Here is a 27,424-nt window from a genome sequence, read left to right on the forward strand (position 1 = left end):
CCAATGTAGACAGCTGGCAAGTTTTTCCGGAAAAGCGGCTGATTTTCCAGAAAAATTGGCCAGTCTAGACACAGCCTTGGTGTTTCTGAAATTGAAGATATTTGAGGAAGGAACCTTTTTGCATTTTATCTCCTCAGCCTTCCTTTTAGGTGATATTGAGTTCCACAGTGTTTCTTTTTTATCTGCCATGGTATTAATTTTATGAAAAAATGTTAAGCAACCATTTCACTAAGTTATCAAAATAAAGAACAATGATACTAAAGTAAAATACTCTTTACATTAAACTAAAAGATAAATGAATCAAAATGATTGGTAAGAATGATTAAAGGTGGAGTAAATGTATGGAAAGAGAAATTATGAATTTGCAACACCATGGGACAATAAAGCATGTAGCTCTCTGCCTGCTGAAACCTTCCCAGTGAGATAATGTGCATGCAATGACATCACAGTAACATAAATCTGGTACACTATAATTTATTTGTCATTTCAACCTTCACTTAAAACTAATAAAAAATTAAACAGAAGGTCAGAATTTTTATTATTTTCAAACATTATCCAATTAGAATGGAAAGGAATGTATATGTAAGTTGTATTTGTTAACGTTAGCTGTCAAGTGTTCTAAAAGCAGGGCTTTAATATTACTTTAACAGATTACAATAAATACACAATCGTGTTTGTACTTGTGATTCTCCTTTTACGATCTTGTGATTCTCTTTTTACGATCTTGTAAAAACCTCTTAACAAATTTTGCAAGTCCAGTACAAATTCTTCATGGGCACAATGTCTTGGGGATCACAGCAGAACAGCTGTGGCAGGTAACTGACCAGCCTTCACTAAAGGGCAAGCAACATTGACTCACCTGTATGATTGGCCAACACTGGGCTATGGAGAATGACTGAACTGCCAGACCCTGCCCTCAGGCAGGAAACCCAGGTAGTGCTTTTTCAAAGCTATGTGTGCCACATTTTAATTGCATTTACATACATAGTTGTGCGCTACAATGTGAAATAAATAACTTCTGACATGGCAATGACCCGCTGTTTTACAAGTACAATATTTGATACTTTTATATATAAGGGATAATATGTTTTTAAATACAGAAAAATACCGACTTCAGTCTTATGTGGTGCCCCTTGAAGCCTGGCCCCTTAGGCGACTGCCTAGCTCATCTATATGGTTGGCCCGCCCTGCCTTACCATTCGACACCTCTTACATTTTTTTCCAAAGACGTCAAGTGGTTTTATTTATTCCGCGTCTTCTCACGTTTCTCTTTGCAACTGGCGGGTACTTTCCCCTGCCGCTCTCAGGCTCGCCACTCAGCCCCAGGGCAGCACGTGAAACGCCACGCTTCGGACGAGGCAGCTCCCAGTTTCGTTCTTACCCTTTGTCCCCCTGTAAGCTGGCTGGTTAAACCCAGCCGCACAGCAGAGTCTCCCCGCTGCCTGCAGAGCGCTCAGTCTCCGCGGGCTAAGGCACCTCACCTCGGGCGAAGCGGATCCGTCCAACTTGGAGACGCAGAGAGCCGCGCGCGCCGCCTTTCAAAGGAGCCAGGCGTGAGATAGCGCCTCCACCCGGAGCCGGTAGCCAGTGCGGCCCCCCTCAGGGGCTGAGGTCCAGGCCGGGTGCGTAGCGGATTGTAAACCCAGCTGCGGGGGCCACGCAGAGGGACGCTCTGCAGCGAGGCTGGCGGGGCGAAGGGGAAAGCGACGGACGAGGAGCCCCAGCAAGCGGCCTGGCAGCTCTCCCCGGCTAAGAGGAACGCCGAGAGAAAGGCAGCCGGGCTCGGGCTCGGCCGCGCGCGGAGGGCGCTTCGTTCCACTCAGCGGCCGAAAGCAGCTGTTAACGGCCTGAGGCGTTGGGCTGAACTAGGGCGCCGCGCGCCTCCCTCTCCGTCCCCCCGCCCGCGCAGGAGCGGAGCGCGCTGCTTCGCCAGCCCCTCCGGAAGCAGCAGCAGCAGGAGGAGGAGGGAGTGGGGCGGCGCTGGGCTGGGCTCCTCCCAGTGGCGGGAGAGGGGAGCGGAGGCGCACACTGGCAGGATTAGCTCATCTCGGCGGCAGCTCGGCAGCCTCCCCTTGCTCCGGGCGCCCTGTCCTCGTCCCCGGCCGTGCGGCGCGGTGCGGCGCCCCGGCCCTAGCCGGCTCCATGGCTCTGTGCAATGGAGACGCCAAGGTCAGTGCCGCTGCGGGAGCCCCGGAGGGAGCGCGCCGCCGCCTCCTTCCCCCTGCAGCCAGGGCCGCGCGGCCGCTCGCCCCAGGACACTCCCCGCGCCGGGCCTGCCAGCCTCCTCCTGGGCGCTTTGTGCGCTCGGCTGGTGGGGCTGGGACCCCGCGCCCAGGCCGGTTCTCGGGCTCCCTCCTTCCCCGCCGCCCGCCCGGGAGCAGTCGCGGCGAGACCGCGGGAGCTCGCTGCCGCCCTGATGAGTCCCCGACCGGACTCCCCGCAGCGGCAGGAAGCGCCGCCCGGGGCACATGGTACAGGCAGCGGGGGAGGGGGCATCGTGACTGCCGCTCGCAGTCTCCAGCGCAGGCAGCGGTACCGCCTGAGGAAGAGGGCAGTGAAGGGGGCATTTGGCTGCAGCGTCCCTGTGCGGCGCCCATGTGTTCCCCTGGCGGGGGCTTTGCATTGTCGCTGCCGCTTGCCCCCCGCAGGTGCCCCTGACGCGATGGCTGGGGAGAACCGGGGGCCCAGCCTTTCCCCCTCTTTTTGGGGAGGAGTGAGAGCGGGGAAAGGGGAGAAGGAGACACACTGGCGCCCCTGTTAGCTGCAGGTTTGGGGAAGCCGCTTAGGTGCCCAGCCCAAGGATTTGGGTTAACTGTAAAGGTGCCAGCTGCTCACGCCTGAGTGGTGGAGTATGCCTGCCCCACTCAGTGGACTGGAGAAACAGTACACTTGTCTCCAGAGCTTTCCCCGTGTTGTTGACATGAGACGCTGGACTGGGCATGGTAACCGAGAATCGTGGCCTTTCCCTTACTCCATCCCTCCAGTGGGGAAAGAGCACAGGTCTCTTCCATCTCCTTCCCAATATCTTACTTTGCTCTGTAGCGTTTGACGAGTGAGAATTCCATAGAGGAGGGTACAATATTTTTTTCTAAGCCAAAAACTGCTATTCTCTTTTCACAGTAAGTAGACTGAATAATGCACCTCTTCTTAGCTCCTAAGGGAAGGATACCTCTTGCTCTTCTCCCAGTTACTGTCTGTGAATTTGTAGTGAAGTTATGGTTTAGTCAGGCATAAGTTCTTGGATTTGGTAGGGGTATTGTGATTGCAGTTTAGTGTCCAGATTAGATAGTTGAGCCTTTCTGGCCTTTAACTTTATGATATGAAACAGATAAAGTTGAATATAATGGATAGTATGTGATCCATGGGGCTGAATAGAGATGGGAAGTGTCTGGTATTTAGTAGTTCATGGTCTTGATGAAAGAATTAGGAATGAACTATCCGATCTTATGGACCCCTGTACCCCTGTACGGTACTGCTGCAAAGTACTGCCTGAAAAGAGCTGCATGTGCCTGGCTCCTCTGCTGTTTCTATTACTCATAGGCCTTGAGGATGTACAGGGCAGGAAATTTACAATGACTTCATTATAGCTCAGTTCCAGTTCAGAGGAGCTTTACTTAAAACATGGTAATTGAACTAGCTTATTTTTAAACTCCTCTGTCAACTAGTTTACTCGTTTCCCCCACGTATGTTAGAACTATCACAAGCTCATTAGCACTTATATGATATTGCCTTATATTTTGTTTTTGATCATTTAATTTTATTTTAATTAAAAAACAAAACAATTATATTAAGCTCTTATGTTCATATAGTGACTTTTATCCTGAAGAATCCCATAATGCTTTAAAAATTTTGATACAAGTCCTGTATGTGAGAATTGCATACCGTCTTGATGACTTTGGAGGTCAGGGCTTATGTATTTGCAGCAGTGGGATGGGAGTGTGAGTTCTCATGATTGGAATGCCTTTTCTAATGATTCAGTACCACACTTTGGCAATAAATAACACTCAATTTAGCATAGTAAATACAGTAATTCTTGAAATTAAGTAATGTGCATGGGGAGCTTACGTCAAAGTGAGTTTACTTGGTTTTGTCTCTACTTATGAAGACACATTGATAAACAAAGGGTGGTCTACACAAGTTTTATAGGCTTAACTGTATTTGTTAGGATGCGAATTTTTTGCTGACATAGATACACCATTATTAAGGTATTTTATACAACAACAACATCTTTTAATTTTCAAACCTGAATAAGCTATGCTGGTGTTACTGCATCCATACTGGGTTTGAGTATTTTTTGCCATTTTCTACCAGTATAAATAAAGCAGCAGATGTTCTGCTGTGCACAGCTCCAAAGGCATTTCTCACTCCTCCACACATTGCTCCATACCTCAGTAGGGGTTACAACCCAATTTTTTGGGAAAACTGTATTTGTCCCATTTGCTCTTGATTGTCCTGACCAAAATGGGATATCTGGTCACCCTGTTGAAAGTCCATCTTTTTCTCCCTTGCCTATGGGGAAATGACTATAGCAACCATCAGCTTAGGTAATGATGGCCTGGGTCTATGGGAGATAAGTATTGGGTTGGTTAATTTGTTGTAATAATGAGGTTGCTAGGTTATTAGCTTTGATCTGGGGTAACTGATGGGTCTGTTTAATTTAGGTATATTTTAAAGATTTACGAGAACATTGGATTAGGTGCTTTTCTTTTGTACATTGTAAAAATTCAAGTGTGTATTTTAGAGCTTTCTTAACCAAAATAAAACCTACACTAGCTTGAATAGACTGGACCCAACCTAAAGTTTTGGCTTGTTAAGCCCCTGACTTCAGTGGTCTGTGGGTGTTAGCTCCTATGATAGGCAATTTATTTAGGCACCAGAATATAAATATAAACTTTAGGCATTCAAGTATTAATTCTTTTGTCTGAGCTACAGAAAAAAACAGATTTGCTGCTCAAGTACCGAATAAACTTAAAATTGGGGTAATAGAAGTCTTGCCATATACAGTGTGGCTATGTCTACACTCGTGCCTTCTTGTGCGAGTAATATGCAAATGAGGCTAAGCATGGAATATTACCGAGCCTCATTTGCATACCTAATGAGCCACCATTTTTTTCAGAAGAGGCTCTTGTGCAAGGAGTGTCTACACTGCCTCTTCTTGCGCAAGAAAAACCCTCTTGCGCAATGCTGTTCTTCCTGAAAAGTAATAGGTGTAACGGCATTGCGCAAGAGGGTTTTTCTTGCACAAGAAGGGGCAGTGTAGATGCTCCTCCTTGCACAAGAGCCTTTTCTGAAAAAAAGGTGGCTCATTAGGTATGCAAATGAGGCTCAGTGATATTCCACACTTAGCCTCATTTGCATATTACTTGTGCAAGAAGCTGCGAGTGTAGACATAGCCTGTATGTATAATATGAGTGTAATGTTGCAGAGACACTGCTAGGGGTGTGTGTGTGTGTGTGTGTGTGTGTGTGTGTGTGTGTGTATTTATGATTACGGAACAGAATTCAGAAATTGTAATTGATTTCTATATTTATGTACACAAGTAGCAATGTCTTCTGCAAGGGTCATTTGTTTAATATCATGGTCATTTAAAACAACAGAATAGAACAGTTTCTAATGCCACAAAGAATGTTTCAGAACTTCCATTATTATACCACCAAAGGAGAGGTAATATAAGGCAGTTTGGAGGGGGATCGCAACCAGGGTGGATTTGATCCAAATCACTAGTCAGGAAGACTCGATTTAATTGTGGTTTTCCACATAAAAATACATTCATTTTTGGTTGTTATAACCTTAATACATATTCTTCATAACTCAGAGGTAGATGTAGGTTTCATTTTTAGAAGGGACACACTATACTTCTTTAAACAGTGCTTTATTTTGAAAACTTTTCAGATTAGTTTTACAACTACATAAGAAAATGAATGGTTGTTTGGTTATTTTATTTACCAAAGGCAACTAAAGATATTTACTGAAGGTAATTGAAGCAAATATTTATGAAGTTGTTGAGATGTGAACTATCTCCAATTCAACAAGTTAATCATTGATATTGGAGGATTTTCTTGCCATGCTGTACTAACAGGAGAACATCACCAGACAGACATTTAAATTGCTTTATTTAACTAAAATAACAGTGTTACATATTTTGAATTTAAACATTCAAGTTTTTAAAAATGAGGGTTTTTTTTGTTGAAATTGTCTAAAACTGAAATAGTAAATGAATTTTTAAAATATTTGAAACTAAATCAAAACTGTATTAGTGAAGTCAACATGATAATATTTCTGCAGCTTATTCGTCTTCACTTTCTTTTTCCTGTTTATTCATCTAGAAACGAAAAACAAGCTTTCTTGCATTTTGAGATCTCAAACAGTTTCTCAATTTGGAATGAATTAGTCCAAAGGAAGAAAATATTTTTGCTATACCAGCAGAAGAAGCTACTGCTGTTAAAAGTGTGATTATCACGTCAACAGTCTCTGAATCCAATTGCTTAAGTGCCTTCCTCCAGTTCACTGATGTGACTTTCTTTAAAACATCAGTAAACGTATTTCTTGAATGGTTTCCTCTCTGAGCTAAGATGTTTATTATAGTTGGCATTATGGAGGGATGATTGCTGGATGCCCATGTGATAGCCAGTCCATCTTCCTCAGAAGTTAAGGTTTGACCTTGATACTGAGTACTGAAAATATTTGCAAGGAAATGAGCTGGACATAGTGCTTGTCCCATTTGTGGGTATGTGTGTTTTTATGCTTGCAATTTTTCTCTGTCATTGCATATTTCTCTTTTTAAGATCTCACTCAGTTCTTCCAAATTTCAACAGCATCAGCAATAAAACAGCTATTTCCCTGCATTTTGTTCAAGTATACAAAAATGGGCTTTAGAGTACTCAGTATGTGTTCAACATTTCTCTTCAGCCCAATGTTGAGAACTTTGGCTGTGACAGTGCCATATATTTATTCACGATTCTGTTCACAAACTGTTATGAGAGTAGGCCAGTTATTGATATAATTAATGCTCAATAGAGATATTAGAGTGTAACCAACTAACCGCTTATGTGATAAGATGATGTTTACATGAAGCCTCATTCCGGGAGCCAAATGGGCAAAGCCACCTCCCTGGGAGTAAAGTTGCCAGCCCCGCTCTCTCCTGGTCTTAATGACTGAAACATGTTAATGAAGTGTGAGTTCTCAATCATACAAAAAGGAGAGCTTGTTGCATAAACAAACTGGGCATTTTCCCCTCTTTTTGTAATATATTGGTTCTTATCACAAACTTATCTATGGTTGTTTCTGGATGATGAAGGTGGTTTTGTTTTGGTTTTTGCTACAGATTATATTCCTGTGGCTATGTGACATGCATGTTGTGACTAAAACCCTATCAATGGCAGATAACTCTGAAACTATAGAAAATGATGGTGATCTAGAATGAGGATAGTCTTCAGAAGCCTGTATGTTTAGGAGAATCCGTCCTCAACAAAATAAGTCAATGAAATTGTTTAATTATTATTACCATATGGCTCATTTACTATTACTCATTACATTCATGACACTTAGTACTCTAAAGGTGAAATTATAAAAGGAAGATCTGCCTATTTCAGCTATTTATTTTTATCACAGCTGCATAAAAATGACTCCTATGGAGTAACAATTATATTTTTTGCTCAAACATAATAATTCACAATAGTCCATAAGAAACACAGGCAGTCCTTCAGAAAGAAGTATGAAGACCCTGCATGTTCATTTCATCGTCTTCAGTGCAGAGTCCTCCTCAGAAGGAACACTTCTCATGACATGGTTTCATTTCAGCAACCTGGCCTTGGATTTCTGTGTTGCACTGTTTGCATTTTGCATGCATTCCTGTCTTACCCACAGGTAGAAGAACTTCATTAAAATATCCCAAACCGGATCTCTTTCATGGCCTTCTACTACTATAGGTTTTCCCTTCTAGTGAAAGAATGGTATACAGGCTATACTCAGAAAGACCTCAAGACTTCTGGAATATACTGCTCAAACAGTTTTACATTTCTTTCTACTGTCTCTTCCTTCTCACATTTATCTCTAGACTTCGTCTCCTTGTCCAGAGGTATTCTACTCCCAACAATATTGTTCATTGAACTTTTTGAAACTTTGCACTTTCAGAGAGAGGGTAAGGAATTGACTCTGTGTACTCAAATTTGCAGAGGGACAATAGAGTGGAAGTCTGTTATTTCTCACCTCTATATTTTATTGATTTATTTAAAAACACTCTTGCTGTTAACAAGCATGTTATCTCTGGAAACACAAATTCACAGTTTGAGAACTCCAATACTAAGCTTCTCTGATGGTATTTTCTAGACTTAGCACTGAGTCTCATGGGGTGGATAGATTAACCTAAGTATATAGGAGCCTCTAGAATTCCATAAGTTTGGGTCCCTAATCCATGAACTATTGGAACTCATTTACAAAAGTTTTCTTAAAGATTACAGGCAGTCCCCGGGTTACGTACAAGATAGGGACTGTAGGTTTGTTCTTAAGTTGAATCTGTATGTAAGTCGGAACTGGCGTCCAGATTCAGACACTGCTGAAACTGACCGCCAGTTCTGACTTGCATACAGAATCAACTTAAGAACCCCAGGCGTCCCCAAGTCAGCTGCTGCTGAAACTGATCAGCAGCTGATTCCAGGAAGCCCGGGGCAGAGCAACTCTGCCTGGGGCTTCCTGTAGTCAGCGCTGGTCAGTTTCAGCAGAAGCTGACTTGGGGACGCCTGGGGCAGAGTAGCTGGGGTGCTGCCGGGTTGGTCCAGTAGTGCCCAGAGCGGGCGCTGCAGGACCAATCGGCAGCGCCCCAGCTGCTCTGCCCCAGAGTCCAAAACAAAAGCCTGGTCTGCTGGGGGAGGGGAGGGGGGGGGAGCACACTAGCTGCGCCCCCCCCCCCCCAGCAGACCAGGGACACGGGGAGCAGAGCCGCAGTGGCAGCGGGATGCCGCGCCTCTGAGGCTTTGCTCTGGCAAAGCCTCAGAGGCGAGGGACCCTGCCGCGGCTGCGGCTTCAGTCTGGGTGCCTGTGGTCTGCTGGGGACCGTCCCCAGCAGACCACAGGCACCCAGACTGAAGCGGCAGCAGCGGCGGTTCCCCGTGCCTCTGAGGCTTTGCTCTGGCAAAGCCTCAGAAGCGCGGGAACCCGCCCGGTGCCCCTGGTCTGCTGGAGACTGTCTCCAGCAGACCAGGGGCACCGGAGCAGCTTACGAACGGGGCTTTCTCGCCCCGACCTCCGGGGCGAGAGAGCCCCGTTCGTAAGTGCGGATCCGACGTAAGTCGGATCCGCGTAAGTCGGGGACTGCCTGTACATGAATATAGTCTCTCCTACTATAGAATTAGAATTTACAATCCTTATTCCATGATGAGAGATTTTTGAGCTAATAGTGTATCTTAATTAAAACTAATTTTTTTTCCTTCAAAACGTATTATATCAAAAAATCTGATTTAAACAAAAATCCAATTCAAATAAATAAATAATTTTTTAAAAATTTTAATCATCGATTTTTATCCACTTTGATCACAACAAAAATCTTAGGTTCACGGGGCTGTAACTGGTGGTAATGTAATTTCAGTATATTGTTTGATCTTGAATTTCAACTTCATGTATTAGGATTTAGAATTATTAGATTTCTGTCCGGGGAAATGTCAGCAAATGAAAGTCATAAGATGCCTAATTTGTAGTAGTGCAAATGGGCGTGCATGACTGATAGTCACAGATAACTGTAAATGATTTTCACATATTACATGGTATTTAATGTCTTGTGACTTAAATTAGTTGAATAGAAATATTTCAGGATAGATGAAAACAGTCCTGCTGTATTTTTTTGCTCTGTACTACCCTTTTATCCTCCCCATGCTTTTCTGATCTGATGAAAAAAGATCTCAGTGTAAAGCTAAGGATGATGTATTCAGTCCATGTTATGTTTTCTCCCTTTTCTGTTTTTTATTAAATAAGGTTTTCTTTATCTAATTTGTATGTGAGATCTCTTATTTTCAGCCAAACTATAAATCAGTAAGATTCTGTCCTAATTTATACATTCATGCAATCCTATTGTTGTCATGGTGTCATATTTAGAATTAATATGAGAGTTAGATTTGAACCATATTAGACCTACTTACTGTTGCTTATTGAATTCAGAACTAACTGACAGAAGCCTAAAGCTGCTCTACCATTTCTTATAGATGTTTTAAATGGAAATATTATAGAATGTAGTTAAGAATTAATATTTTAAAAAGTCATTAATTACGGGCACAAGAGCAATTATCCCAACAGATGGGACAAACAGGAAGTATGGAGACCACTGGATTAACCAGAAAATATTCAATTACCTGAAACTCAAAAAGAGTCATACAAAACGTGAAAACTAAGTTACTTCACAAACGTGTAGGGACAGAATTAGAAAGGCCAAGGCAAGAAATGGGATTCAAGTAGCTAGGAACATAAAGAGTGACAAGAAGATATCTTTAAAATACATTGTATGCAAGAGGAACACCAAGAACAGGTTGGGCCCATTATTCAATGAGGGGGGAAAGACCAGAACAGAAAAAGCAGCAATAAGCATAGTGTTAAATAAATGCCTTTTTTTTTCGTTTCCAATTTCACTAAAAAAGTTAGTAGTGATTAGGTGAGTGACTTTGTGAACATCACTATAAATGGAGTAGGATTTAAGGCTAAATAGGGGAAGAACAAATTAAGAACTTCTGAATCAAGTTAGATGTCTTTAAGTTAACAGGTCCTGATAAATATCTCCTAGAATATTAAGGAACCAGCTGAAGAGATTTCCAGGATATTAGCAGTTATCTTTAAGACCTCATGGAGGATGGGAGAGATCACAGGGGATCACAAAAGGGCAAATATACACTATCTAAAGAATAAGGACAACCCAGGGAATTAGAGGTCAGTCAGTGTAACTTTGGTACACAGAAACATAATAGGGCAAATAATCGGTTCGCAAGCAACCAGGAGAAAATAAGGTGATAAGTAAGAGTTAACATAGATATGTCAAGAAAAAAATCACATCAAAACAGCCTAATATATTTCTTTGACACGGTAAAAATGGGGGAATCAACAGATGCATCTTTATTTCAGTAAGACTTCTGATACTGTCTCATGTGAACGTCTTATAAACAAGAGAAATATAGCCTAGATCGGGGTGGGAAAAAGGGCCTCCGTGGGCCAGATACAGCCCACCAAACAGGTTGATCTGGCCTTTGGAGGCCTTGCTGCTCTCCTGCCCACAAGCCAATTAGAGCCTGGGGACGAGGGAAGCACACAAAGTTTCTTCTGCCCTGACAGGGCACATGGCGCTTTGAAGCACCGTGCACTTCTGGCATGGTGGGAGGAGACTTTACCTGCTGCCCTGTCTCCAAGCCCTGATTGGCCTGGAGCTGGGGGAGCATGGGAAGTCTCCTCCCACCCCCAGAGGTATGGGTGCTTAGTTGGGGGAGGGGGACAAAGGGGCTCTCCTGTCCTCAGACCAATCATGGTCTGTGGGTGGGGAAGCCTGGAAGCATCCTGTCCCTGTCCCTGTCCCTTCCACTTGAGGAGTGCCCCTTCCGAGGCAGTCTGGGGCCACTTCAAAAATTTTTGAAGTGTCCCCCAGAAAAAAATTATTGCCCACCCCTGGCCTAGATGAAGCTACTATAATATGGGTGCACAGTTCTTTGGAAACTGTACCTCAGAGAGTAGTAATCAATGATACACCATCAATCTGGATGGATATATTAAGTGGGGTCCCACAGATATTTGTCTTAAATCTGATTCTGTTCAGTATCTTAATAAATGTTTTGGATAATAAAATAGAAACTTTATTTATAAAGTTTGTGGCTGATAAGCTGAGAGGGGATGTCAGTGCTTTGGAGGTCAGAATTAGCTGTCAAAATAATCTTGAGAAACTGGAGAAATGGAGAAATTAAAAAAGGACAAATACAAAATATTGCACGTAGGAATTGTACAAATAAAAAATGGTAAATGATTCCTTAGGAAAGAGTGCTACAGAAAAGGATGCTGGGCTTACAGTGGATCATTCAAGAATATGAATCAACTAGCAGTCTTACCCTGTGTTGCCCAGGTCCTTCAGGGAAGTCTTGGGGATGGGAGGTGCCGGAGGCTGGTACGGAGTGGGGTTCAAGAGTGAGGGTTGTAGGGATGAGGAGAGACTCAGGGTGGGAGGTCCCATCTGGCACTAGCGATATAAGCCATCAGTTGACTTACGCGTTAGTCTAGTCGACTACTTGAATCGTTCCCTCCCCATTGCTGCCTCGGTATCAGAGGCACCGAGGGAAGCAGGAGCCGATGCTGGAGGCAGCCCCTGTCTGCAGCGGCCCAGGCTGGCTGTGGGTAGAGGCAGCTCTGGTAGCAGCCCGTCTGCGGGTTTCCCAGCAGACCGCCACAGATTGGGACTGTTCCATCTGGGCAGGCTTTTGCTGGACCTTAGCCCCCCACTCCGGCTGTGCAGTTTAAATGTAGTAGAGCCGGAAAGGCAGTCCAGCTCTTACTATGTTTAAACTGCAGAGCTGAAGTGGGGATACATCCCAGACCTGGTGTGAGCCAGGACTGTGCCGGGCTCGCTCATTCTCAGCTCGCGCCGAGTCCAGGACCCACCCCTTCTGTGGCTCTGCAGTTTAAATGCAGAAGGAGCTGGGCTGCCGGGCTGCCTAGCTCTTAGTACATTTAAACCACAGAGCTGCAGTGAGGGTAGCTCCCAAACCAGGCATGAACCAGGATTAAACACTTCTTCCCTTATCAACTAATTGTGTAGTTGATCATTCTTTTGACTACACGATTAGCGATTACCCACCTCTTAACATCCTTATCTGGCACAGGCCTTTTCTCTCCCCTCTGGCTGTCAGTGGCTGTTTTCTCTCACCCCACAGTCCTTCAGCGCTTCAGGGAAGAAGTGTTGGGGGCTACTTACTTAATATGCTTGCAGGCAAGATGGCAGAGCATCAGCCCTGCTGGCCAATCCCTTTGTGGTATGGCTTTGCACAGTGGACACTCCACAATAGCTCCCCCTGTGGACTCTGTGCCCCAAGTGGCCACTCTCATATTGCAACTCTCCAAACAGCTGGCCCTCTCTTTGAGTGTTATGGAAAACAGTACTTTTCCCTGTGTTGCCAGTTCTCCTGGCACAACCAAACCCAGACCTTGCTTTAAGTTAGGATAAGAGAAAGCTGCATTCCAAATGTGATGGTCCTCGCTCCTGAACAAACGGACTCGCATACAGACACACAGACAGATGCATACAGCCTGGGGTCTGGTAGCCAGAGGCTGGCAGCCCCTGGAAGATCCTAGAGGCCAGCAGCAGGAGGCCAGAATTGACCTCCTTTGGGCCAGCAAACTCCAGTCATGAGGGTGCCAGACCAGGGAGGCCCAACATGTAGATTATTGATGAGCTAATACAAAGAATAGGGGAATGTTTTCAAAAACTGAAAAATAAACACTACTTTTAAATTAATCAGTGTAACAAACCCACAGCTTTTATGCTATATACAGAATAAAAGAGGGAAATTGTGTGGGTGTGTATGTGTATGTGTGTCTGTGAATGTAAACATAATGCAACTTTAGTGAGAAGAATTATTATAGTTCCTTATTTGGCCCAAAACTATTAAATCATCTTACTGCTTCTTATCAGAGACACATGCCATTTTAATTCCAGTGGTGTTCTTATTAATGAGAAAAATTAAGTGACAGACTCTAGTCTTGAAACAAGCTGTGAAAAGGTTTTAGCTTTTTCCTTTCCCTTGCTTTCTTTACAAGCAGCCACCAATAAAGCTTACAGCTCTAGGTTCTCAAGCTGTGGTCATCTTACAATCCTCCTGTGCATCTTCCACTCTTAACTAATTTAGACTACAAGTAAAAGATGTTTCATGTTTAGCTCAATTCTTTGGAATGTTATGTTGCCATAGAAGTTGAAGAACATTCTTGCCTCACAGTAGAAATGCAAGGAAAATACTGTAGACAGAATTTTCATTCATGGAGAATCCATCAGTAGTGGGACCTGTAGGAGAAGAACTTTTGATATCCAAAGTGGTAGCAGTATCTGTAGACCTAAAGGGCAGACTCCCTTATTTGAAGGCTGCTGATGTCTGAAAGAGGATATAATATTAATACTTTCTTTGTGTTTGATCCCTTTCGTCTCTGTGAGGTTTGTTGCAGTCCATTGAAACACAGTAACTTAGCTCTCTTGCTCTTGACAAGCCATTTCTGTTTAACTATCAGTAAATGTTAGATCAGTAATAAATACATAATACTGGTAATATGTGTTTGATATACCAAGCATCCAGCCATTATAAGGGAAAGAGCATTGCAACCTTTTTTAATCCTGAATTGTAGTGATGCCAGTACACATAGTACAGTAGAACCTCTGATTTATGAACACATTGGGAATAGAGGTTGTTTGTAAATCGAAATCATCTTAACTCTGAACAAAACAAAGGGGAGGGGTAGTTCTTTCAAAAGTTTACAACTGTACGTTGATTTAGTATATTGACTTGAAACTTTACTGTACAGAAGAAAAATCCTACTTTTAACCATCTTAGTTTAAATGAAAGAAGAACAGAAACCATTTTCTTACCTTGTCAGATCTTTTTAACCTGGGCTGTGCCCATGAACGCTCATGATACCATCTACATGTTTTGTTAGTCTTTAAAGTGCTACTAGACTATTTGTTGTTTTTTAAGTTTATCCTGTATGGACTAACTCAGCTACCCCTTGACCCTTTTTTTTAGTTGTTTATGTTTAGCATAATACTGTACAGTATTTGCTGTTTTGGGGCCTGTGCCTGATTGCGTACTTCCAATTCCAAATATGAGTTTGGTTGATCAGCCAGTTTGTAACTCTGGGGCTCATAACTCTGAGCTTCTACTGTTGTTTTTCTCCCAGAACAATACTGCAGTTACTATTTATGTAATTGATTCATCTTATAATTACTTTACAATTGCATAACCTGGCACTTACATGAATACATAACATGTTAAGGAGGATTTCTGCCTGAGTGAAGTTTTTGAGTAATGTCTGCTTGAGTAATATATTGAAAGGCTTTAGTTCGTCTCCCAATCTAAAATACAATCTTAAGTTTTCTTAAGATACAAGTAATTAACATGGAAAAAAAATTACTCCTGAAACTAAACTGACATGCAAACTGTTTGAAACGTTGCATCAAAATGGCTACTTTCAAATTGTGACTTCTGGCAAGCTTAGCAGATCAGATTGAATAAGCATAAAATATCAACTATCATTTTAACTTTCTATTGGTGATCTTTTCTAGGCAGGGTTTACTATACATAAGGGGATGGTATGGGTAAACTTGTATTGCCATTGATTTGACTTTGGGGTGCCCTTTCAGTGTCTATGGCTGTCAATTAAGTACCTTTTTTCTAGGGCTCAATCTATGCACTTTTAAAATTACCATACCCAGTTTTAGACTTATGAAACACCATTTTTCACTGTGAAACACTGAAATTCCACTGTTTCAGAAGCTTAAGTGATTGTATTGGTGGGTGGGTCCACTTATGTAAGTGGAAAAATGTGGTAGAAAATCTCTTTTTTCCCAGGATTTGTCCTGGTGGGTGAGCAGATGTGAGTGGGGAGAACATAGCTGCATCCTAAGTTAATTAGTAGTAAAATTGTCATTCATGTAAATGGCACACATGGGTTAGCATGTGGTATTTAGGTTGCCTATGTCAGTATTACTGTATGTATCTTAAGACTTTTTTGTTAAAATGTTTTTACTTTGTATTGCAATGTAAATGTTACACTTTATATCTTAAAGAACTTTTCTTACCCGATGACTGAATTTGTACCCATAATAATTAACCTCCAGAGTGAAAGAATTAATCTGTTCTTTCAGAAGAGATTCCTTTGTTGTCCTGACTCTGCACTAATAGTCTTGCAGCACCTTAGAGACTAACAAAAAATGTAGATGGTATCATGAGCTTTCGTGGGCACAGTGGGTTGTGCCCACGAAAGCTCATGATACCATCTACACTTTTTCTTAGTCTCTAAGGTGATGCAAGACTTTTGATTGTTTTTTAAGTTTTTCCAGTTACAGACTAACATGGTTACCCCTCTGAAACTTCTGCATTGATAGTATAACTGTTTTGATAAAGTACTTATGTAAATAATGTTTGCAGCCAGAGAATGCTGGAGGAGATCTCAAGGATGGCCAATATCACTATGAAGGGGCAGTGGTAATACTGGATGCTGGAGCTCAGTATGGAAAGGTCATAGATCGTCGAGTACGAGAATTGTTTGTCCAATCTGAGATCTTCCCTTTGGAGACTCCAGCTTTTGCAATCAAGGAGCAAGGATTCCGGTAGGCTCTATCTTTCTTTTTTAATTTAAATGCAAAGGAATCTGTGGATCTCAGCAACAGAATTAATTGCTTGTTTTTATAATATACCGTACTTTATTCACTGTGGTGATAACACTGCTTATGTTGTATTTAATCAGGGACATGTGAGTTTCGTTGGAGAAACTAGCACAAAGACTTGCCTAGTGCATTCATTTACTACATATTCCAACATTAGATTTAGTTTTGTTAAAACTATTGATTTCCTTGGTCACTTTCTGTTGTTATGCAAGTCTTTTGAGGGAGTAACTTTTTTATGTGCAAAATATTTGTGATAAATCTAATATTAACCTTTGGCTAGGCTTTCAACAGGAAAATACATTTTAAAAGTAATACTCGTGATAGTAAATAAGAAATCTTGCATCATTCATTTTTCCGAAAATTTTATAGCACTTAAATATTTATAGTTCCATCAAAGAATTATATAAATTGGAAATGGTATGGTATATCATGTCAGATTCTTTCTGGGAGGTGAGTAAAATTATTATGATAGTGCTTATTTTAAAAAGTTCTACCGCTTTGATTAATGCTTTTACACATTTGTTTTAGCATTTGAAAAAAGAGCTTCTTAAGGAAAAAATTGCTATCCAAGTCTTACTGATTTATGCAAATCACTTGAGTATCTAGTATCATGATACCATAATGCCAGCATAGTAAAAAATCCCAGGAATGCAGTTTGCGCACACATCACATAACAGAAGTAGCACATAATAGAAATTGCTTCCTTGAATTGCTTTTCTCTAGCCAATGATTGTTGTTGCTCTAGTAGAATGCCATTATAACTTAATGAGTCTGCAATAATCTGAATTCACTACTCTTCTTTAGAAAACACAGATGGCTATACTAGAGTAGATATTACTACACTATTGCATACCTAATATATTCAATACATCCTGTGTATGTAATTCTCTTAGAATTGCAGCTAGAAAATACTTCAAGATCTTGTTGTAAGATCCCACAAACAAATTTTGAAAAGTGGACACATGTTAAAATCTATTAAAATATTGTTTAATTTTTCATTTACTTAAGAAAGTGTTGTTTCCAGTGTGGTATCTTAAAACAGGCTACTTAGGGACTCAGTCCATCATTGAACTATGTGAATTACACAGGTATTGTGTTTTTTATCTTAAAGAAAGAGGATCCCCTTCCAAAACACAACCTGAAGTCTTTTCAAAACCTCTGCCATGATATACAATCATTGTGATACTATCAATTTTGTGGCACTGCAAATAATTACTTTTTAAAGCTAGGTGAAACACTGCCATTCAAAGGGTCACTGTTTCAAGGTTGAGGAGGATCTACAATAATGTCAAGGTTATTGGTCCTTTTGGGTAACTGATAAAAGGATACCAAGCTTTCTTCCTCTACAGACATTTATTTAAATCTAGATCATATTAGCAATGATTGAAAGTAGTCATTTAAGGGCCTTTTTAATGATATTTGTTAAACTAGTTGGTGGTGTCACTATAGTTTCCAGTTGACGGAGTGCCAATTGTGGTGGAAATAATCTGGCTCCATGCTGACGTTCTCTGGCCTGACTGAGCATAACACATCTTCTGCTACCCCCCCTGCAGTTGGTTCCTTGTTGCAGGATGGAGATGTACTTGTTTGTCATTGTCAAGTCGGTGGCAGAAGCATCTCTCTGTACTGTTGCTTAAATTGTAATTATTCTGTGGCTATAAGACCTCTTAAAAGCAAGAAGAACAAAACTTTCAAATTTGATCTTCAATTAATATAGCTACCTGACAAGATGGTAGGTGGGATTTTCAAAAATGCTTCACTGACTTGTTTAAACATGTTTAAAAAAAAACAAAAAAACCCTCACACATTAACAACAAGATACCCACTCTCCAGCAGTGGAAAACTTAGTTGCGGGAATAGATGATCTATAGGGATGTAAGTGAACTTGCTAGTTCTTTGACTTCGCAGATGATCAAATCACAGAATATGCCGGAGCAGCCTTTCAGTTTGTTTACATATACCTCTAGGGGTATATTGCTGTAACTTGTGGACTTTTTAAATTTTTAATTCTGATATATGCAACACAAGCTCAATCAGAAAAATGCATTCTTATATTAGAATAAAGACATCTCTATACTTCCAACTTTGGCTGATGCACGATACATCAGCATTATGCCATCACAGTTGTTAATATATTGCTTTGTGCACATGAATACTTGTCTCCTCGCATCAGCGCTGATATGTTCACCACAAGTGCTTATGTTGATGCACAATGCAGTGCATTGTGGGTAGGTATCCCATTGTGCAATTTACTACTGTCCAGCTTGGTGCCTTTTGGAAAGGATTGGGAATGTATCATGGGGTAGAAACAAGTTATGTGGTCTAAGAGCAAAGGGTCCACTTTCCAGCATGCAACTTCTCTATCCTATAATGCCATCTATATTCCATAATTTTGCACCTTTTTTAAACATCCATGAACCTGTGTAGGATTTATCATTGTCTGCCACTCTTAACAGATACACAGAGCCTGGCAGACAATAATGGGAGGTGAACAATTACCATTTCTATAGGAGGATTTTCTTGCTGTGCTATATTAGCAGGAGAACATCAACAGTCAGACATTTAAATTTGGTTTATTTAACTAAAACAACAATATTTTAACAAAACAAGCACATGAATTTTTGAATTCAGTTAAACATTCAAGTTTTTTAAAATCAGGTTTGTTTTTGTTAAAATTGTTTTTCACTAAAATAATCTTTCATTTCTAAAAAAATATTTCATTTAACTGTCAGCCAGATCAGCAAGAGAAACTTAAAATATTGGCTTCTGCAGCTAACTCAGTCATCTTCACCTTCATTTTCTTGTTTATCCATAATCTGAAAAAGAAAAAAAAACTTTCCTGCTTATTGAGGTCTTAAACAATTTCCCAGTTTGAAATGAATGAGTCCAAAAGAAGTAAATATTCTTGCTATACCGGCAGAAGAAGCTACTGCTGTTAAAAGTACAAGTATCATATCAACTGTCTCTCAATCCAAGTGCTTAAGTGACATCCACCAGTTCACTGATGTGACTTTCTTTAAAACATCCTCAGTGAACATATATTCCTTGAATGGTTCTCCCCTTAGCTTTGATGTTTATTATAGTTGGCATTATGGAGGGATGATTGCTGGATGTCCATGTCATAGCCAGTTCTTCTTCCTCAGAAGTTAAGGTTTGACCTTGATACTGAGTACTGAAAATATTTGCAAGGAAATGAGCTGGACATAGTGCTTGACCCATTTGTGGGTATGTATGTTTTTATGCTTGCAATTTTTCTCTGTCATTGCATATTTCTCTTTTTAAGATCTCACTCAGTTCTTCCAAATTTCAACAGCATCAGCAATAAAACAGCTATTTTCCTGCATTTTGTTCAAGTCTTCAGAAACGGGCTTTAGAGTACTCAGTATGTGTTCAACATTTCTCTTCAGCCCAATGTTGAGAACTTTGGCTGTGACAGTGCCATATTTTTTTTCATGATTCTGTTCACAAACTGTCATCAGATTAGGTCAGTTATTGATGTAGTGCTCAAAACAGTCCACTACTGAGTTCCATGACACTTCTTGTGGAACAGTTAGCTCGATTTGTAGCAGAGCAGCTGTTGCAAAGTGATTGTTATGAAAGTATTTTGCAATTTCAACATTAGCCTTTATTTCTGGAACACTGACGTCTTTGGATAGGAGGTGCATCAAATGCTTAATCTGTTTAATAATTTCAATTAAACCAGTCTCACTAGCTGCAGCACTAGTGCAGTGGCTCAGGTGTAATTATGTAATCAACAGTGATTTTCCATTAGCAATTTGTGGTCCGCGGAAAGGTATACATTGAGCCAGGTGAGCAACAGGCCAAAAAGTTTCAAAACCACTGGTCTAACACCACAAAAATGGATGGGTGAAGAGTGTCCAGTGGTTAAGGCACTCCCCTAGCATGTGGGGGATTCCATTGCCTTATGAAGAGAAGGTGTTTGAATGTGGGTCTCCCATCCCTCAAGTAACCTAACATCTGGACTATAGAATCAGTCTAATTCTCTTTGGTCCCAGGCATATTTAATGTTTTAAGTCTGTAATAGAAAATGAAATAGATTCAGTAGGAGAAACTGAGACTAATGTGAGACTGTTGCAGAGTCCCTTTGTGAATCGAACCCTATTGTTTAAAACAGAAAACAAGCAAAGAAAAAAAATCCAAGCCGTTCAGTAAAGAGACAGTTACTACAATCATATTTTAGGTTGGCTTGCATCTATTTTTTGGTCTTGGTACAAAAGTTATGCAAATACAACTTGCCATTTTTACCCATTCCAGCTCTGGAAAATGTGGCATCTTTGATTTGTGCTTTAAGTGCCTGCAAACTGAGGTTATACAAGGGATCGTAATAAGGGAGTAGGTTATCACCATTTAATGCAAACATAGAATTTTTAAAAGTGTAAATATGTTCTGTTTTTGAACTCTTTATTTTTTAAATCTATCTTGTTTGTAGGGCTATCATCATATCTGGAGGACCAAACTCTGTGTATGCAGAAGATGCACCTTGGTTTGACCCAGCAATATTTACAATAGGAAAACCAGTTCTTGGAATCTGCTATGGCATGCAGGTATTAATCACAGATATGTTTGTCTACAAATATTTTATATCCAGGTCTTAATTCAGTCACTCAACTAAGACCTATCTATTAGAACTTTCTCATATATAACTTAAGTATAATTAATAGGATAAATAAAACTTTCATGAAGAATTTCATTTTAGTGTGAATGATAATTTTGAAAATATTGAGTATACTATATACAAACTCTTCTGGTCTCTGCCATGAAAATAGCACAAGAAAATTGTGTATTTTTCCTCTGACTCTTGCTTCTATTATACATTTATCATGTTTTTATTACTGAAATTAATGGCTATGGAACTTTTTACATTAGCTGGTATTGAAGAATGCACCTCTTCCATAAACAATTGGCATAGTATGCTCAATCAGTGGCTCATCTCTTTCTTTTTGTGTGTGTAGCACTCCTTAAGGCAGTTTTTCAGGAGCAGTTCTGCTAATAGAAAACATATAAACTGATTTAATGTCTGTTTGAAACTAGAAACTGAATGAATTGATGTTTTTACTACAATAATATCTAATCTTATCATTACCAATATAGTCACGAATCCTGCTATATCAGGTGTGTTCTTCAGAATGGTTGATTTTTTTCCCCCTGAAAATCAGTAAGAACTGTAGTTAACAAGAACAGGAAAAAAATCCCATGAAATAGAAAACATACACGGCAGAATATTTCTTCTTTAAGGCTATTGTAACATTTCAAATCAGAATGAAGAAAAATTTTGTTTCGTATATATTTCTTTATTATTCAGAGTCTCATATAAATAAACTTTTGATCCAAAATGCATTTAGGCATTCAGAGTGGCTTTTCCCTGCCACTTATATTATAATTCACCTGTGATATGCATCCATTTTTTATTGTTTCAGCTGTTTATCACATAATCCTTCCAAGCCTAAATATAAGGCATATTTTTATTGGTAAATGTCAGTTTCATCATATACAAATTGACAAAATGAATTTTGATGAGTCGACATTTACAGGTAGGCAAAACAAGAGAGAAGCTGTTCAAGAACTTACTAGAGTCCACTAGTAGCAATACCAGTGCAGGAGTGGCATTTAGGTAGCTTTAACTTTTTTAATCTCAGTGTCTACTATCATCAGATAATTATTGTCTGACAACTCCGTCCCCGCCATTATGTCCTGCAGTTGTGAGAATTAAATGGATAAAAATCTTAAAAAAAAAAAAAAGCTTAAAACCAAACATTACTCATCGAAATTATAAAAAAAGCTGGCTTGGCAGAATTAAACCTTTATGTTCTTCTTATAGCCAAAATAAAGTTGTTTAAACATTATGTACCGGAGAAGTCTCAGATGTATGTATTGCTCCTTGCTTTCAGAAATACTGGGACCTAGGATGCATAACTTATTTATAGTAAACAAATGGCTGAAGAGCCAATCAATGAAAGGGATATTGGCTCTGTTATGATTTCATTTTACAAATTTAGATGAGGAAGCAACAGAAATACATAGAAAATATGTTCAGAAATAAGTATTTCTGCAAATATGATTATTCACGGGGACGGAGGTAGGGCAGGGGAAACTTTGTGCGCTTCCCCCACCCCCATACCAATCAGGGCTCGGGGGCGGGGGAGCACGCAAAGTCTCCCCCCGCCCTGCCAGGAGTGTGCAGTGTTTCAAAGTGCCACATGCTCCAGGTAGGGAAGAGGAAACTTTCTGCACTTCCCCCACCCCCAGGCCTTAATTGGCTTGGGGCCGGGGGAGTGGCAGGGCCTCCGTGGGCCAGATCAATCTGCTTGGCAGGCTGAATCTGGCCTGCGGAGGCCCTTTTGCCCATACCTGGTTAAGGATGTTAGCATGTAGTCATTTACATGATTAACTGATAAGCCTAGACTCATCAGTTAATCCTAATGGCTACAAGCACCCCTCCCCTCTTTCTGTCTCTGTATCAGAGGCAACAAGTGGGGGGAAGGCAGAAGCTGGTGCCCACGGGGAGCCAACTTGTAAGCCAGCTTCATGCGCTTGCTGGCTCCTGCAGAGCTGCTTGTCCCCCTTCCACAGAGGCAGCAGCATGGAGGATGTCTATGGGGGACACAGGAATGGCACATGTAGGAAATTAGCTTTCAAGCCAACTCCCTGCATGTACCAGCTCCCACAGAGCCTTGCTCCTCCCACTGTTGTTGCCGCTGTATGTTAGCAAACAGTTATTTTTGTAAACATTTAACCCCTGAATTTTTCAGCACTTACACGTTCACAAGCGGTGGGCAGGTAGGAGGTAGTGTTTGCAGTGAGCAGACTTTTAAGCCAGCTCCCCACAAGCACCGGCTCTTGCCTATCTTCCCCCACCCCTTCTCTGCTGCTTCTAATAGGCAGCAGTGTAGGGCCAGGGGAGGGGCATGAGTGGGTCCACCGGAGCCAGTATGTACAGAGAGCTGCCTTGAAAGCCCTCTTCTCGCGTGTACCGTCTCCCAAATACCACCCTTTATGCTGCTGCCCCTCTATCAGAAGTAGCAGCACAGGGGGAGGTAGGAGCTGATATGCGTGGGGAGCTGGCTTTTAAGAGTGGGGAGACGGTTTTAAAATTCAGCAGTTAGATGTGTATGAAAATAATAATTTGCTAACATCCCTAATCCGTATAAACAAACCACTTAGTTGGTTAGAATAATGTGGAGCCAGCCAAATGCAGTAAATGTAATGCCACCTTAAACAGCTAACTGTTTTGTGTAATTATATAAAATAAACTTTAAAATAATTGGGAAGAGAAGACAAAGTCACTGTCAAAGTCATTAGTTACAGTTGCAGTAGAAGAGTCCATACTTTGGTGCCTGAATGTGGGATGAAAATTCTTTGCCCATTATATTTGGAATGAAAATTTAGAAAACAGTCACAGGATTGAGAGAACTCAAATAAGATTAAACAATGATAGATGAATGGCTTTTTCCACATCCTGTCATGTACCAATATTAGGGAAGTGGATCAACATTTTCAGTTGGTTTATACCATTTATGGGTAAGAGTTGGCAGATTTCAAAAGGTAGGCATGCACAGTTAGATGCATATTTGTATACGCTTAACTAATGTGCAGGCAAATCAGATATTTGCATAAGCATGCAGTTATTTGTGACTGGCCATGTGTATTGGATACCTGATTTGCATGTGTATATCATTTGTAAGCACAAATATATGCATATAGTTTTATATGCTTAACTTTGCAAATCTAAGCCATAAATTGTGTTATAAGCAACGTTATAAGATGTTTCAAATGATTCCAAGGACTGATTCTGATACTATGGAGCTATGAAACAGTATGTGGACTTATGTCATCAATGTAAATATACATGGTAATGGAACTCCTGTTAGTTATGAAATGTTGATATAAATTTTCTCTAGAATATGTGAAAATAGGCCAATTGATTCTCTTCTAACCAAGAGAATGTTACAGTGCAAGGAAATGCCATATTCATTGGTCTGAAAAAATAAAAGGGGAAACAAAAATTGGAAGACTCCAAAGCCTGCCACTAAAGTTCTTGATTTCATAGCATTAATTGTATTGCGGCCTACCTAGACAGTTTATAATAGGAGTGGTTTCAAGTTGTGCTGGAACCACTCCTATTACAGGAGGCCAGCAGAAGAGAAGACTGATCATTGAATAGTGAGAAATAATGAAGGTTCTGACTATTTGGTAGTAATGTTCTATAACTAGTATAAGAGTGGCCTTGTCTTCAGGAGGTTTCAGTGACTTACAGTTTTTTGTGATGGCCAGACATTTTAAGTAGGAGAGCAAGGTGAATATATTAAATGGAAATGAAAAATCTTATATATTAAATTTAAAATCTTGGTCTTACCTTGAGAGTAGGGGTCTGGACTTGAAGATCTCTTGAAGTCCCTTCCAGTTCTAGTATTCTATGATTCAATGATGTTTGACTGTGGGAACTTACACGAAAAGGTAATTATAATGTTTCTGATTCGACAGATGATGAATAAGGTATTTGGAGGTACAGTGCACAAAAAAGATGTTAGAGAAGATGGAGTTTTCAGCATTACTCTGGATAACACATGCTCATTGTTCAGGTATGCAGGCACTTGTAATAACAAAAATGGAAGGGGAAATGCCATTCCAGAAATGAAATCTAGTGACAGTACAGACACAGGTTAAATTTGTAAGGTACAAAATGAAATTTCACTCATGTTTATGTGAAATTGCCTACCATTTGCTTATATAGCTTATTGCAACACTGCAGCTGCATATACAATTAAAATTAATGGCCCAGTTAAGCGCATGTATAGATATGCATTTTTGTATGCAGAACTTTAGCCTCTGTCTTTTTGAAACAGATAAGCAAACTCCTATGTCATTTTCTTGTTAAAAAAAAATCACGCTATACCTTACATATGCTGAAAAGGTTTGGGGGCTATATTCTATACTCTTCTGTCTTCCATGTATGTTACTTTGGAGTTTTCCTTATAGTTAGCTCTGTGATTTTCATCAACCTGAGCAAGGCTTTAGACATGGGCAACAGAAATGGGCTTTAGAAGGTACTTGCGCGAATTGGCTGCCCTGAAAAATTGATCCATATAGTTCAGTCTTTTCATGATGATATTCTGGGTCACATCCTTGGAAACATGACAGCACCTTTTGAAGTATCAAATAGTACAGAGCAAGGATGTGTCCTTGCTCCTGTCCTATTCAGCATCTACTTTTGGATGATGCTGTTAGTTCTTTCAAGGATTGTGCGTTAGCTGTTGGTAACATTTTCAACCTCCAAAAACTTCAGGCTTGCACCAAAGTGTTTGCTACACCTATCCATGATGTTCTGTTTGATTATGATGATTGCACATTGTTGGCTCATTCAGCTTTTTCATCATTTGAGACTTCTGCTCACTGTTTTGTACTCACTGTGAGTCTCAAGAAGACAGAGGCTATGTTCTAATCTGTTCAGAAAGAGCCCACTACTCCAATGATCATTGAGCTGCTTCAAGAAGATTGCCCATGTGAAATTGGTGGGACAAAATTCCTAACACAGTGATTCTTAAACCATGTGGTATCATGGGCATGGAAGCAATGCTTGTTAACAAACAGTTTTGGTGGGTTGGTCATTTTGTGAGGATGGATACTATAGATATACCAAAGATGGTCTTCTACAGCCAGCATGATCACAGAAAGCACTCTATTGGTAGTCAGTATATGCATTATAAAGATTTCTTAAAGGCTAACATGAAGTCATGCAGCATAACTCCAAGTAACCTGGAAATCATAGCTGAGGAAAGATTGTTCGGGTGGCAAACTATTGTACAGACTCTCGAGAGTCAACTTCTCCAGACATTATAAGAAAAATATAGGGTCTGAAAAGAGTGTACAATACGCACCGATGGTGGATTTTTACATGACATCTGTAATTGGATTTGCTGATAGAGGATTGGTTTAGTCACTCGTCAGTGGCATCATAGTAAAGTAAATGAGATCCATTGATCAGCTCAGCCCATATTCATATATATCTTTCCCTAAAATATTCTTTCTTCCCTAGTATAAAGTTTTATCTTAGTTTTGTATTTACTTTTGGCTAATACTACTGCTAAAGTTTCAGTGAAATCCTATGAACTGGCAAGTTCTTTCTCTTTTGCTGGGAGAAGTTTTATGAGATTGAGAGTAGTTAACATTGAGAGGGAAGGTGGTTTGCAAAATGTTTTCTTAGTTGACCTTGCTTTGAAAAAGTGGAGAATCTGCACCCTAGAGCATTAGTCGTCTGAACTAAAAAATTCTTTCAGCAAGAAGCTAATATATTAATATGAAATAGTATCAGAAAATATGTTGTGTGCTTAATTTTTAATATTTCATAATTTAATATATAAAGTTAGATCTTCTTTGTACTTACACTGATTCTGTTTTATCCTGTGTTTAGGGGCCTTCAGAAGGAGGAAATTGTTCTCCTCACTCATGGAGACAGCGTAGATAAAGTAGCTGATGGGTTCAGAAATGTTGCACAATCTGGGAACATTATAGCAGGTATGTATTCTACATAATTATGACTTTTCTCTTGAGCCTTTTTTTAAAAGGGAAAGTATCAAATTGTGACATAATTTACGTTTTGTAAAAATAAGCTTTTATGAAACTCAGGAATATCAGAAACATTTCTCAATGTTTAACTCAAACATTGCAACATTGTACTAATAAAGAAAAAGTCTGAAATTGATGCAGATTGAATTTTTATTTTAAATGTTCAAGTAAGAAATGTTAGAAAAGGCATTAGGGAAAAGCAAAATAGTTTTCAATAATTCTTTAATATTGATTATCTAATGTGTTTAATTCACTTTTTTATTTACTATTGTCATTTCAGGGCATTTTAACAGTAATAAGAATTTGAAGTAATAAAATACATTTTTCAAATCTCTTGCATAGAGGGTCATGGGGAAATTGTATATATGTTTGCCCTGAGAGTTGACTAAGAAAAAGTACTTTAAGTTATTAACTCAGCTTGCAGCTCACTGAATGAAGCCACCTTTTTTGCAGCCA

The 27,424-nt window shown here is 40.3% G+C and overlaps 1 protein-coding gene across 2 annotated transcripts in view; it reads left to right on the top strand.

Annotated features, from left to right (window-relative positions):
- The first annotated feature begins 1,998 nt into the window (after positions 1-1,998).
- GMPS (guanine monophosphate synthase) overlaps positions 1,999-27,424 on the top strand; it is an 83,977-nt gene continuing 58,551 nt past the window's right edge. Inside the window, exons 1-5 of one of the 2 annotated variants that reach the window (XM_075937754.1) lie at positions 1,999-2,169; positions 16,146-16,327; positions 20,835-20,949; positions 24,887-24,984; positions 26,814-26,917. In XM_075937754.1, the coding sequence (XP_075793869.1) occupies positions 2,143-2,169; positions 16,146-16,327; positions 20,835-20,949; positions 24,887-24,984; positions 26,814-26,917 (526 nt within the window). In that variant the 5' untranslated portion in view covers positions 1,999-2,142. Of the gene's footprint in view, positions 2,170-13,889; positions 14,159-16,145; positions 16,328-20,834; positions 20,950-24,886; positions 24,985-26,813; positions 26,918-27,424 lie in introns of those variants that run through there. The other variant, XM_025184864.2, reaches the window with a different exon arrangement.

This window comes from Pelodiscus sinensis, chromosome 10 (assembly GCF_049634645.1).
Source record: "Pelodiscus sinensis isolate JC-2024 chromosome 10, ASM4963464v1, whole genome shotgun sequence".
NCBI lineage: Eukaryota > Metazoa > Chordata > Testudines > Trionychidae > Pelodiscus > Pelodiscus sinensis.